Genomic DNA, 12,984 nt, shown 5'->3' with positions numbered 1-12,984 from the left:
AGGTTTCTGTCCAGCTGCACTTGGACTGGGGATTCTCTGCTCTCAGTTCTCTCCAGTTTTTTTGTCAGGGACACTCCAGAGATGGGTGGATCTGTGGCTCAAAGACAGGAAACCCAGGGCAGATTAGAACACGACTTGTGGGCAGTGGCCTGTGTAACTCTGCATTCAGATGAGTGGTTTGAAACACTGGAAATTTCATTACTCTGACCAGAGAACTGAACTTAACTTCCCCCATGTTCCTGATTCCTTCCTGCTGTATAGCAGAGAGGACTCCTCTGCAGCCTACAGCAGCTCCTGCTCCCAGTGCCACTCTCAGCCAGCACCAGCCAAAGCTCAAGCAGGAGAGATGCCAAAAGATTTTCGTGCAAAGAGAGAGGCTCAGGGTGCTTAAAAGACACAATGGGTTTTCCTCAGAGAACTCTGTTTTAACATTCTTCTGCATTTTGCTCTTTACCAGAAAACCATGTGTATGGACAGCAAATGCCCAACATCAGCTCAGTGAGCGAGTTCCTCCTGCTGGCATTCGCAGACACGCATGCGCTGCAGCTCCTGCACTTCGCGCTCTTCCTGGGCATCTACCTGGCTGCCCTCCTGGGCAACGGCCTCATCCTCAGCGCCGTAGCCTGCCACCACCGCCTCCACACCCCCATGTACTTCTTCCTCCTCAACCTCGCCCTCCTCGACGTGGGCTGCATCTCCACCACTCTGCCCAAAGCCATGGCCAATGCCCTCTGGGACACCAGGGCCATCTCCTATCAAGGATGTGCTGCACAGGTCTTCTTTTTCTTCTTCTTAGTTGGAGCAGAGTTTTCCCTTCTCACTGTCATGGCCTATGACCGCTACGTTGCCATCTGCAAGCCCCTGCACTACGGGAGCCTCCTGGGCAGCAGAGCTTGTGCCCAGATGGCAGCAGCTGCCTGGGGCAGTGGCTTTCTCAATGCTGTCCTGCACACAGCCAACACATTTTCCCTGCCCCTCTGCCAAGGCAATGCTGTGGACCAGTTCTTCTGTGAAATCCCCCACATCCTCAAGCTCTCCTGCTCAGATGCCTACCTCAGGGAAGTTGGGGCACTTGTGTTTAGTGTTTCTTTAGGCTGTGGTTGTTTTGTTTTCATTGTTTTCTCCTATGTGCAGATCTTCAGGGCTGTGCTGAGGATGCCCTCTGAGCAGGACAGGCACAAAGCCTTTTCCACGTGCCTCCCTCACCTGGCCGTGGTCTCCCTGTTTCTTAGCACTGCCATATTTGCCTACCTGAGGCCCCCCTCAATCTCTTCCCCATCCCTGGACCTGGTGGTGGCTGTTCTGTACTCAGTGTTGCCTCCAGCAGTGAATCCCCTCATTTACAGCATGAGAAACCAGGACCTCAAACATGCAGTGAGGAAACTATTTTATACCTCTTCCTTCAGCACTAATAATATGCATAAAATACTAATAGGATTTCTGCAAACAAACACTCTTAGTCCAAATTCTTGAAAGTAATTTTCTTTATTATTATTTCCTATAACTTGTGGCTTTGATTTAATGTTATTCTAAGCCTCCTAATTATTATTTTGTTATTATTGTTATTAAGTCGATCATTTCAAATATATTTACAATCAATATTCTTGTTTAAATAAAGACAATAAAGAAACTGGGACAATTTCATTAGTCACTACTGCAGTCTCTTCCCATCGCCAGTGCCTCCAGCAGTGAACCCACTCATCTAAAACATGAGGAACCTGGAACTAAGGGTTGCAGTGAGGACACTGCTTGAATACATATTCTTCAGCTTCTTTGTCTATAACAATAAGCTTATAATCAGAAATACATATTTTTCAGAAAACTTTAACATACATTTTTTTGGTTTATATTTGTCTGTGTTGTTATTTTCACTAACCATTGTTTCAGATATAAATAATATTAATCTTAACCTCCTACTTGTTAAAGATTTACCTATAGAACTAGGCTTCCTCTGTACATAAACACAATAAAGAATCCAGAAGAAATTCATTGTTCTGAGCTGCCATCTCTTCCCATCCCCTCTGGAGGTGGGGGAGTCTGAAAATCCCAAGGTGGTCTGTGAGGGATCATGGGCTGCACCAAGAGCTCTCTTTATGGTGGCACTTGACAAAGTAGGCAACTGGATTCGTCTCTATGGGACTACGCCCCCTGCAGAGGGGCTGATGGCAGATGCCAGAGGAATCTGGAGCTGCCAGGAGAAGTCAGAAGATCTGCAGGAACAAGGTGCTCACTGGGCAGTGATTAGAACCTCATAAAATGAGTGGTCATCCAAAAAAGGTTTTGGTAAAGGAAAAGGTGAATCTGAGGAGACAATGGGCTAAAGGAGGGCTCTGCAATGCCAGAAGAGGTGGTGAAGAGTCATCAGGCAAAGGCCCATAAGACTGCACAGTAATTAAGGATAAACATTTTGAAGTGCTGTGGGCAAGGTCTAGTGCAACACTTGCCTGTCCTTTGTATCCTCAGAGACACCCCATGGCCCTGCCCAGCACTGCCCTGTGCTGCTGAGCAACCAGGGCAGATGGAGAGGGGTTCAGCAGCAGAGATCCCCATGGATGTAGGTCTGCTGCCCACCCTGAGCAGCATTCCTGGGGGTCCCAGGGCACCACAGCCCCTGGCTCTCACAATAACACTGCCAGCTCAGGGCCTTGCAGGGAGCACGGGGAAGGAAGCAGCAATGGCCAGCATGGACACACTGCCCTGGGCAAGGCTCTCTGGGAGCAAGTAAGGCCCTGGGGAAGAGCAGGGCAGCATTGCTGGGCCTGCACTGTTGGGGAAAGGGGAAAGGGAAAGCTCTTTGTGCAGGCCCCTCCTCGGGGCAGGCTGCTCTGTGGCTAGGCCAGGCCTCTTGTGCTGGCCTGGGGAGCAGGGCTGGCCCTGTGGGGCACAGGCATTGTGTGCGGGGGATCTGCCAGGCAGGAGAGCAGGGCTCCTGCAGCTTCACAGACCTCCATTTCCTTGCAGCATAACCAGCATCTTCCTTCCTCATCTGAACTACACATGCATGAGCTGCCTGCTTCCTCCTCCTCTGAAGGGAGAGGAGGAAACGCATCTAGAGGGAGAGGGAAAAAAAAAAAAAAAAAACAACTCACAGAGAGATAGACACATAAGTAAGGGAAAGGAAAAGAAAAATGAAGGACAAAGAAATTCCAACCCCAAACATGAGGAATATTTAGTAACTCATCAATACCCACAAGCAGACCACTGTTCTGCCAGTCTCTGAGAAACTGATGCCTTGTCTTAGAAAGATGACCCCAATATTTACTGCTGAGCACCATGTTGAGTCCCATGCGGACTGACCAGAGCTCAAGTGCTCAGTCTGGTGTGAGCAGGCAGAGGAGAGCTCAGCAGCCCCAGGGCACCAGGCACCACAGCCCCCTCACTCTGCAGAGCAGCACCGCCAGCTGGGGTTCAGGCTGGGGCTGGGGCTGGGGCTGAGAGGGAGCTTCCCCTGAGTGCCTTCTAGGCCAGATTCAGGTTCATGGCTTCTAGATACGAATGTGATCCCCACTGTGCACTAGGAGCTGAGAGACCACCAACAGGAATGGGGCTGGAAAATTGCCTGCAAAGTCCCTCCTGCCCTAGCACCTCCCAGGACTGGCACGGAACTGGCTCCTGAGTGTCAGAGAGCCTGGGAGCCCAGCAGGTGTGCCATGGGCTTGGAGGATCACCACCAGATCATTTCTACCTGGGCAGGTCCTGGCCCAAAAATGGGGTGTTTTGTAGGTGTGGTATTACAAGCTCAGTGGTGCCTCAGAAACACTAAGTCCAGCAGGAAGTGAATGGCTCTTAAACATCTTGTGAGGTGACTGCTTTTTGAAGTAGCTGACAGGTCATACTTTGATTTGTCAAAGCCAATTACTTGGCTGGGATCTGTGCCTTGAGGCTCACATCTGCCAGTGTCCATGGTAGGGCAGCAGAAGGCACTTGCTGTGCATATAGTTTCTGAGATCGGCTCTTTCTAAGTACCTGGTAGGCCCCATAGTGGAAGAGCTCTTGGATAGGGGTTGTCATGTCAAAGGTGTCAGCTTTTGCCTGAAGTCATCCTTTAGGACTGCTTTCAGTTTTCTACACAGAGGGGACCACCGCCTCCAATGTGCTTGGGGCAAACTGAACCATGCATGAGGGTTTGGAGAAAGATACCCTGGGAGCTCAGAACCCATTCTGTATCCAAAAGAGGAGGATAGAAAACAAAATTTTGGGGTGGTACAAGAGCTGCAGGACACATTGTGCAGGGTTCGCCTACAGCCTTTGTGTTCTTCACCATCCTGACTTAGGTGCCACGTCAGTCTCAAGAAAGGAGTAGCCAACAGATATGAGACAGATACTCTGAGATCATGAAATCCATCAGAAAGCTGCCCCTACGAAGATGACTGATATGGGGAAGTGAGGAGAAGCCTGGCCAGGAGAGATGTCAGATTTGCGGGAGGGAAGAGGATCTTGGCTAGCAGAAATTAATGATTTCTGTGCGGTTGGAACGTTCAGGCAATGTTGATTCTGCTGTAACACAGACTTAAAACAGTCTTGTAAAGTCTTTCCCTTATTTTAACGGGTGATATTAGTCCCCAGACCTAAATGCTACTCCATACGCTGACATAAATCCACTACTCTTATGCCTGAACTCAGAGTATCCCTTGAAGCCAAAACACAGCCCATAGCCCCTTTCCCTTACCTTTTCTCTCTTGCTCACCCTGATCTGATCAGCTTGTAGGCCACGAGGAGGAGATGTGTGGGATTGCCCTTAGGAGCTCAGCTCTGCCTCAGGATCTCCTGCCCCAGCAGAAGGAATGTGACTGTGGCAGGGACTGTGAGGTCACTTCTGTCTCTGCCCTTGATAGGGCAGCAGCAGGAACGTGTCATGCAAAGGGACTGTGAGGTCACTTCTGCCTGAAGTAGGTGGCAGGTCAGCCTTGGCTTCTCCCTGGGAGCTGCACTTTTGGGCTGACATCTGGCAGTGGCCCTGCTAGGCCAGCAGAAGGCACCTGCTTGGCATGCTGACTGGGGGATCCCCTCTGCCTCCAGACCCAGGAGGACCCAGGCAGAAAGAAGGCCCCCATATGGGTTGTCCTGTCCCTTCTGCTTGAGTCCATGAGTGGGCAGCAGCAGGCACAAGGCTTGGCTGTGTCTAGCCAAGAAGCTGCAAGGCCAGCAGCAGGCCCCTGGCTTGGAAGGTGCTGCTGAGTGTCTATGATCAGACCCTAGCTTTGTTTTTCAAGGTACAGCTGGTGAGGGTTGATGAGACATTTGTGAAATGATGGAAATGCTGGGATGAGAGCAAGGTGGTGAACAGAGATGGCTGTCTGCAGACTTCCAGGAAATAGGACAAAGTGTGGGACAGCATATTTAAGCATGCAGAAGAGAAGGCAGAGAGTGCTGGCAAGAATGGAAGGCCCCAACAGCCCTGTCACTTTGCCTAGAGCTTATGAGAAAACAAGATATAGTCATTGCAGTGTAGCCTCTTTGCTTCCTTGCAACCCTGTGCAGAGGCAGGGTTGAGTCATACTAGTGTTCTTCTCATGGCATCACACTGCCCACCACATTCCTCAGACCCTCAAGAAAAGTCCTGAGCCAGACAGGGGGCTGCAGGATCTCTCCTTGCAGTGGCTGGGGTCAGGCCTTGGACCTTGTCTTCACCAAAACCAAGCAAGACTTTTCTCAGCACAGTGCTTTGCCTGTCTGTAACCATGGCCTCCAATTATCTGTTCTAACGTGTCCCTGGAGAAGCTTTGTTAGTAACAGCCCTCAGTGGGGCCCATTAATACTCCAAGTCACTTCAACTTTTCCTTCTGAGTTTGCTTTTTCACACAGTTGCATCATTCTCTCAGTAACAAGTTTCATTGACTCAGCACCAAAATACACAATGGAACTCTTTAAAACACAGAAACTCCTAACGAGCCATATCTCTCCCACCATTTTCTTCAAGTCTTCAAGACTTGTTCAGCTAATTGGAGAGCTTTCATGTTCTAGTTAAGGGGGAAGATTTCAAAGAGGATCTAATAAAAATCTTTCTTCATTTTAAAGGCTGAATTTTGTTGTGTTTCAGTTGAGAGCATCATTGTCCTATAGGTATTGGTCTACGTTTTGACTTTTGAAGCCCTGCTTGGGTAGGAAGAGCAGGGTTTTTCCTATTTCAAAACAAACAACAGGAAATCATGCTGCAATTTTCAAAAAAACAAAGCTCAAGTTCCTTATTTTGTTGCCTCCAGTGATGTTTACCTTCTCAAAAGGATGACTGTACATGATGTATTTTCCACTGATTAATAGGAAACTTTAAGTAATTGTGTTAATATTAATCTGTATCATACTAATTCAATGATAAACAATGAGGTTCTTGCTAAGGAAACCATTAGACAGACTGCTGAGAGGTGGGAGAGCGTGAACTCACTGAATCTCACAGAAGCAACTGGGTTGCTGAGAGAGGTCTGAATGGTCAAAGAGTAAGGGGAGGGCAAAACAGAAGAACCATGGGAAGTACATAGGTCCGGACAGGCAGGTGGAAATGGGGACATTCACCTGTCTGACCATAAGCATAATGAGGGAAAACCTCCAGTGGCCCCGTTGTGTTTCAGGCACTTCCCTGGACTGGCAGATGTCATTAAAGACCTACAGGAGGCCGGAGCCCTTTGGGAAAACCAGGTGAAGCCAGGTGGAGTTCCCAGGGCACCTCCATTGTCAGCAGTGGTCTTTGTCCCTGTAAGTGCAGCCCAGTCCAGCACAGGAACACCCCTTCAAAGACAAACCTCTTCTTCAGTGGGTTCCTTGGATTGACCTAGATTTGAAATGGCCATTGGAAACCTGAGATACTCTCCCTTACTTAAACTAGACACTTGAACATCTGTTGATGACCTTCCTTGGTCATCTTTAGCAAACTCAGGCTGAAAAACTCAAGTATAGCATGCTTCAAATGGCTGAGGCAGAACACATCAGCTTGCCCCACTTTTCAAGTGGCCCTGTCCAACTAAGGATTCGAAAGCAACAAATACGGAATGACCCATGAGGTCAATGTGCAGAGTAAGGGAAGGTCACACATACTGTACTGGAGTAGCAGAAGGCAAAAAGCATTGCATTGTGCCTCAGACTAGTCAAGGAGACCTAATCCAGTTCATCCATGAGGAAAAGCAGAGAGAGAAGGACATTGAGTTTGGCCTAACATGAAGAAGGATGTGCATCACTGGTGAAGGAACCGTCATTCGTGCCATCACCAATGTGAATTACACAAGCACCAGCACACCTAATGGTAACCTGTCCGCCCCTGTTTGGTATTCCCACAGGGCAGTGGAAAGGGAGCCGACAGCCAAGGGACACATTTGAGTGTGTAAGGTGGGGCCCGGCAGAGACAAGGAGTCAAACCCGGGGCCAGGCGGGTGGCACAGCCCCATGCCCCATGCAGGGGCTGGCTGGGGGTCCCCTCTGCTGCAGCCAGCGCACACAGCATGGCAAGAGGAGGGCTCCCTGCACATCACAGGGCACAGCCTGGCCCCGTGGGGGCTCTTCCTGACATCCCTGCAGCTCCTGGCAGGTTGCGGTGAGGTGCCCCTCAGCCTTCCCTCCTGTGCTCCCAGGGCGCAGGGCTGCCTCCTGCCCAGCTCACTGCCCACCATGAACGTCCAACACAGCTGCTTCCCAAGCTGGGTCTTGCCCAGGGTCAGTCTCCTGCAGGGGCAGAAAATGGCCCTTGTCCTGGTGGCTTTTCATGGTCTTCCTATCAATACATGCGCTTCTCATCCTTGAACTCTTTTTACTGAATACAGAGGCCTCGGTGACCATTTTGGTTCTGACTAATACCAAGAAAATATGTCTAATTCATCTCTGTCTGCTGCTATGAGCTGTCTGTGAGACATGGATTTGCTATCAGATCTTTTCCTCTGACAGTCTCAGCAATGCCTGGTGATTGGACAAGACATGGGAATTGCACACAGAAAAACACTTTTACTCTGAGCAACATCAAGAACTGGATCATGTTTCCAATACCAAGCACTTGATCAGGTTTCCCCAAAATGGGGGAGTCCTCCTCAACTGGAGATACCCCAAACCCAACTGGAAATGGGCCAGGGCTGCCTGGTGTAGGTGTCCATGTGTGGCTAGTGGGGGTGGCTAGATGGGCTTTGGAGGTCCCCTCCAAAGGCTGCAGGGAGGGAGTGCCTGCCAGGGCAGAAAGGGCAGCCCCAAAGGAGGACACCAGGGCTTTCCACCACGTTGTAGCAGGGATCTTCATCCCACAACCACCGCTGTACCTGAAAAGAGTGTATGAGAAATGAGATCCACAGAAACTGACTACCTGCTGGTTCCTTTATTTAGTTAGCTAGAAAGAGCTTAACAGCACCTCTACATGAGGTCTTTGGTTAAGAAGAAAAGGTAGAAGGAGATATAGGAAGAAAAATATCTTAAATTTATAAAATGAAATTATAAAATTATTTAAAATATTGGTATGATATCGAAAAGGATGAGCAATTTTGAAATATATGAACAAAGGTGTTTCTGCCTTCTCCAGGTATACTTCAGGGAATCAGATGCAGAAGACAGGTTCCTCATTGAAATACTGAATATTGCAATAACATCCTCAGTGCCTCCTTGAGCTCCTTATTCCTCATGCTGTAGATGAGGGGGTTCACTGCTGGAGGTACCATCGAGTACAGAACAGCCACCACAAGATTTAGATGTGGGGAGGAGATGGAAGGGGGCTTCAGGTAGGCAACTGTGGCAGTGCTGACAAACAGGGAGACCACAGCCAGGTGAGGGAGGCACGTGGAAAAGGCTTTGTGCCGGCCCTGCTCAGAGGGCATCCTCAGCACTGCCCTGAAGATCTGAATATAGGACAACACAATGAAAACAAAACAACCAAACACCAAAAAGAAACTAAACATAATTGTGCCAACTTCCCTGAGGTAGGCATCGGAGCATGAGAGTCTGAGGATCTGGGGAACTTCACAGAAGAACTGGTCCACAGCATTGCCTCGGCAGAGGGGCAGGGAAAATGTGTTGGCCGTGTGCAGAAGAGAATAGAAAACCCCACTGCCCCAGGCAGCTGCTGCCATCTGGGCACAAGCTCTGCTGCCCAGGAGGCTCCCGTAGTGCAGGGGCTTGCAGATGGCAACGTAGCGGTCGTAGGCCATGATGGTGAGGAGAGAATACTCTGCTCCAACCAAGAAGACATAAAAGAAGACCTGTGCAGCGCAACCGACATAGGAGATGGCCCTGGTGTCCCAGAGGGCATTGGCCATGGCTTTAGGGACAGTGATGGAGATAGAACCCATATCGAGAAGGGCGAGGTTGAGGAGGAAGAAGTACATGGGGGTGTGGAGGCGGTGGTCGCAGGCTACAGCGCTGAGGATGAGGCCGTTGCCCAGGAGGGCAGCCAGGTAGATGCCCAGGAAGAGCGCGAAGTGCAGGAGCTGCAGCTCGCGCGTGTCTGCAAATGCCAGCAGGAGGAACTCACTCACAGAGCTGATGTTGGGCATTTGCTGCCTTTCATCAAGGGCACTGCATAGAAGGGAAAATACAGACTGTTAGGGGAAATTTCCCTGAACAATACACATTTCTTTTCTCATTAAAGCCTTCACACTATCTTTCTTTCAAGGTGACTTTTGTGTCTCTCCCTGGTTGTAGCCCTGCTTTGTGCTTGCTGAGTGTCCTGTACACAGCACCCAGCCACACAGCTCCACTGCAGTTGGAAATGTCGTTGCTATGGGGAAAAACCTCAGCCAGAAGTCACTTCCAGGAGGGCTGCTCTGTCCATCCCCTGCTGCCCAGCTGCTGTCTGCTTGCAGCACTCAGCTGGGGGATGGATGCACTCAGAGGTTGTGCTGAAAAATCACATCTCCTTGTCTGCAGGTCCTGAAGAACAGCTCAGAAAAGCCCTGGTGCAGTCTGTAAGCAGAGAGAAGGGAAGGGATATTCTGAGGTTCTTCACTAACGTGTTTCTGCCTCAGTTCAAGGCAGTAGCAGCTCAGTCACCTGTGTAAATCCAACCACTCTGTTAACACAGAGCCTGCCCCACAATCAGAGCAGGAAGAGGCAGGCAGAGAGTGCAGAAAGTGCCTTCTCTTTGCAGGCAGCCCCTGCCCTGCCCTTCCTCTGCCCAAGCCCCTGGCTCCTCAGGCAGGCTGAGTGCTGAGCCTGGCAGGCATCAGAGGCCCTGCCCCGGCACACAGCCCCTGGGGCACAGCAGGGATCCTGCTCTGCACCACAGCCCTGGGCAGCCCTGCCTGCACCCCCGGCATCTCCTTCCTCCAGGACCTGCCACTGCATTGCCCTCCAGCCAGAGACTTACCGGGTTCAGGGCTGGGATGTGCTCTCCCCCAGTGAGCTCTGTGCATCCTGCCACTTCTGTCTGCCTTTAAGCACTCTGTCTCTGCAGTCAGAGCCCCCAGCCCTGCTGCGCTGTGCAGAGGAGCTGCTCCTGGGCACAGCTCTCTCTCTTTCTCCAAGGCCCTCTTGTCACGAGTTCTCTCTGTCCCACAAGCCCAGCCCAGCTCAGCAGCACAGCACCAGCCCAAGGCACTGCAATCACCCCTCTGGGGGCTTGGCTGATGAGCCCACGAACCTCAGGCACTCAGAGACAATTGAAGACATCTCTCCAGAAGTCCAAGTCACAGGCAAGATTCCTGCAGTGTCCCCCTGAGGGCTAGCACTGACACAGCCTCCCTTGGAGCTCGTTAGAGCAGAACCCTGGAGGCAGTGAGGACAAGGAGACAAAGGCAATGTGAAGGTGACACTGATGTGTAGGAAAAGTGGATGTGTGTCACCAAGCACAAGGGCCAGGCCTTGACCCTTCGCCTGTAGGAAGGGAGATCCCTTCCCTTTACAGGTTGCTCAGGGCTCTCTGTGGGGCAGTAGGAGATGGGGATGTGCATTGCCAAGTACAGGAGAATGGTACGACCCCTGCCTGCTTCATGGGTGGGGGCGAGGAGGCAATGAGGCCCTGGTGCTTTAACGATCAGCTGTCTCCTCATAGGCCTCAGTGACAGAGACAACAGCCATAGCCATGGACACAAAGACCTGGTCCTGTTGGGACTTTCAGTCTTACCATTACCATTACTCCTCTGAGCAATGATAATGAGGATATGCTAGTGACTCCCAGACCTGTGCCCCTTTACTGTCTAGTTTTTGGCACTTGTTCGTGCGGTGTCTCAGGGGATCTGAGCTGAGTCTGATAACTCAGATCTTCTTGGTGGCCATGCTCCTCATAAGGCAGCTCTGTAGGAAGCTGGTCTGGTTCCTGGTGAGCAGGCACCTCTGCTCATATGGCATCCCTCGTGGTGCCCAGGCCCTCCTCCACCTCGCCACTGCTCACTCAGCAGGGTCCCAGGCTGCCCTGATGTGTGGGGTTTCTCTTCCTCTGGTGCAGGACTGGGCTCTTCAGTTTGAATAATACAGGAGGAACTAGTATAATACAGAGTTTGAAAAATACAGTTTGATTAATACAGGAGGAACTAGTTGAATGGAGATACAGCACAGAATAACTGAAGGGTAGGGGATTGGAGGCTGCCGGATTCCACTTTTTCTGTTCTTCCTTCTCATGTATGCTGTTATTTTGTCTGGAACTGCATCCTATATAGAATACATAGGGCCGCTCCTTGATAGGGAAGGTCTCCTCACAGACAATGACATAGGCAAAGCAGAGACGCTTAACGCCTTCCTTGCCTCTGTCTTCAATGCCGATGATGGGCTTTGGGACCCAGGCTGCCCTGAGCTGGAGGACCGGGACGGTGGGGATGACAAACTCCCAAATGACCCTGAACGTGTGCGGGATTTGCTACTCCACCTGGATCCCTACAAGTCCATGGGTCCGGATGGGATTCATCCCCGGGTGCTGAAAGAGCTGGCGGATGTCATTGTGGAACCTCTCTCAATTATTTTTCAACGATCCTGGGAATCTGGAGAGGTCCCGGTAGACTGGAAGCTGGCAAATGTTGTGCCGATTTTCAAGAAGGGTCAGAAAGAAGACCCTAGCAATTACAGGCCTGTCAGTCTCACGTCAGTGCCTGGTAAAATCATGGAGAAGATAGTTCTCGAACGTATTGAGGCGCACCTGGGGGACAAAGCAGTCATTGGTCCCAGCCAGCATGGGTTTGTGAAGGGTAGGTCCTGCCTAACTAACCTGATTTCCTTTTATGAGAAGATCACCCGTATGGTAGACCAAGGGAAACCAGCTGATGTGATTTTTTTGGACTTCAGCAAGGCTTTTGACACGGTTTCCCATAGGATCCTACTGGACAAAATGTCCACCATACAGCTAAATAAAAACATCATACGATGGGTGAGCAATTGGCTAACGGGCAGGGCCCAAAGGGTTATGTTGAATGGGGCTGCGTCAGGCTGGCAGGCGGTCACCAGTGGGGTCCCTCAAGGCTCCATTTTAGGGCCGGTACTTTTCAATATTTTTATAAACAATCTGGATGTAGGAATAGAAGGTATTTTGAGCAAGTTTGCTGATGACACCAAACTTGGAGGAGTTGTGGACTCGAATGAGGGTGGAAAGGCCTTGCAGAGGGATCTGGATAGGTTGGAGAGCTGGGCGATCACCAACCGCATGAAGTTCAATAAGAGCAAGTGCCGGGTCCTGCACCTGGGATGGGGAAACCCTGGCTGCACATACAGACTGGGCGATGAGACGCTGAAGAGCAGCCTAGAAGAGAGGGATCTGGGGGTGGTGGTAGACAGCAAGTTGAATATGAGCCAGCAGTGTGCCCTGGCAGCCAGGAGGGCCAACCGTGTCCTGGGGTGCATCAAGCACGGCATCGCTAGTAGGTCGAGGGAGGTGATTGTCCCGCTCTACTCTGCGCTGGTGCGGCCTCACCTCGAGTACTGTGTGCAGTTCTGGGCACCACAGGATAAAAAGGACATGAAACTGTTGGAGAGTGTCCAGAGGAGGGCTACGAAGATGGTGAAAGGCCTGGAGGGGAAGACGTACGAGGAACGGCTGAGGGCACTGGGCCTGTTCAGCCTGGAGAAGAGGAGGCTGAGGGGAGACCTCATCGCAGTCTA

The 12,984-nt window shown here is 50.8% G+C and overlaps 2 protein-coding genes across 2 annotated transcripts; one reads left to right on the top strand and one right to left on the bottom strand.

Annotated features, from left to right (window-relative positions):
• Positions 1-480: 480 nt before the first annotated feature.
• LOC137846886 (olfactory receptor 14C36-like) lies at positions 481-1,473 on the top strand. Its single transcript, XM_068664993.1, has one exon. The coding sequence runs from the start codon at positions 481-483 to the stop codon at positions 1,471-1,473; it is 993 nt and encodes a 330-aa protein (XP_068521094.1).
• A 7,052-nt stretch (positions 1,474-8,525) lies between these two features.
• Positions 8,526-9,455, bottom strand: LOC137846885 (olfactory receptor 14C36-like). The gene has a single exon (XM_068664992.1). It carries the CDS (start codon positions 9,453-9,455, stop codon positions 8,526-8,528), a length of 930 nt encoding a protein of 309 aa, XP_068521093.1.
• Between the last annotated feature and the right edge of the window lie 3,529 nt (positions 9,456-12,984).

This window comes from Anas acuta, chromosome W (assembly GCF_963932015.1).
Source record: "Anas acuta chromosome W, bAnaAcu1.1, whole genome shotgun sequence".
Lineage (NCBI taxonomy): Eukaryota > Metazoa > Chordata > Aves > Anseriformes > Anatidae > Anas > Anas acuta.
This window is presented reverse-complemented; position numbering and strand designations above follow the sequence as displayed.

Coding starts and splice junctions, on each gene's coding strand:
- LOC137846885 (XM_068664992.1), bottom strand. CDS start 9,455: ATGCCCAACATCAGCTCTGTGAGTGAGTTCCTCCTGCTGGCATTTGCA.
- LOC137846886 (XM_068664993.1), top strand. CDS start 481: ATGCCCAACATCAGCTCAGTGAGCGAGTTCCTCCTGCTGGCATTCGCA.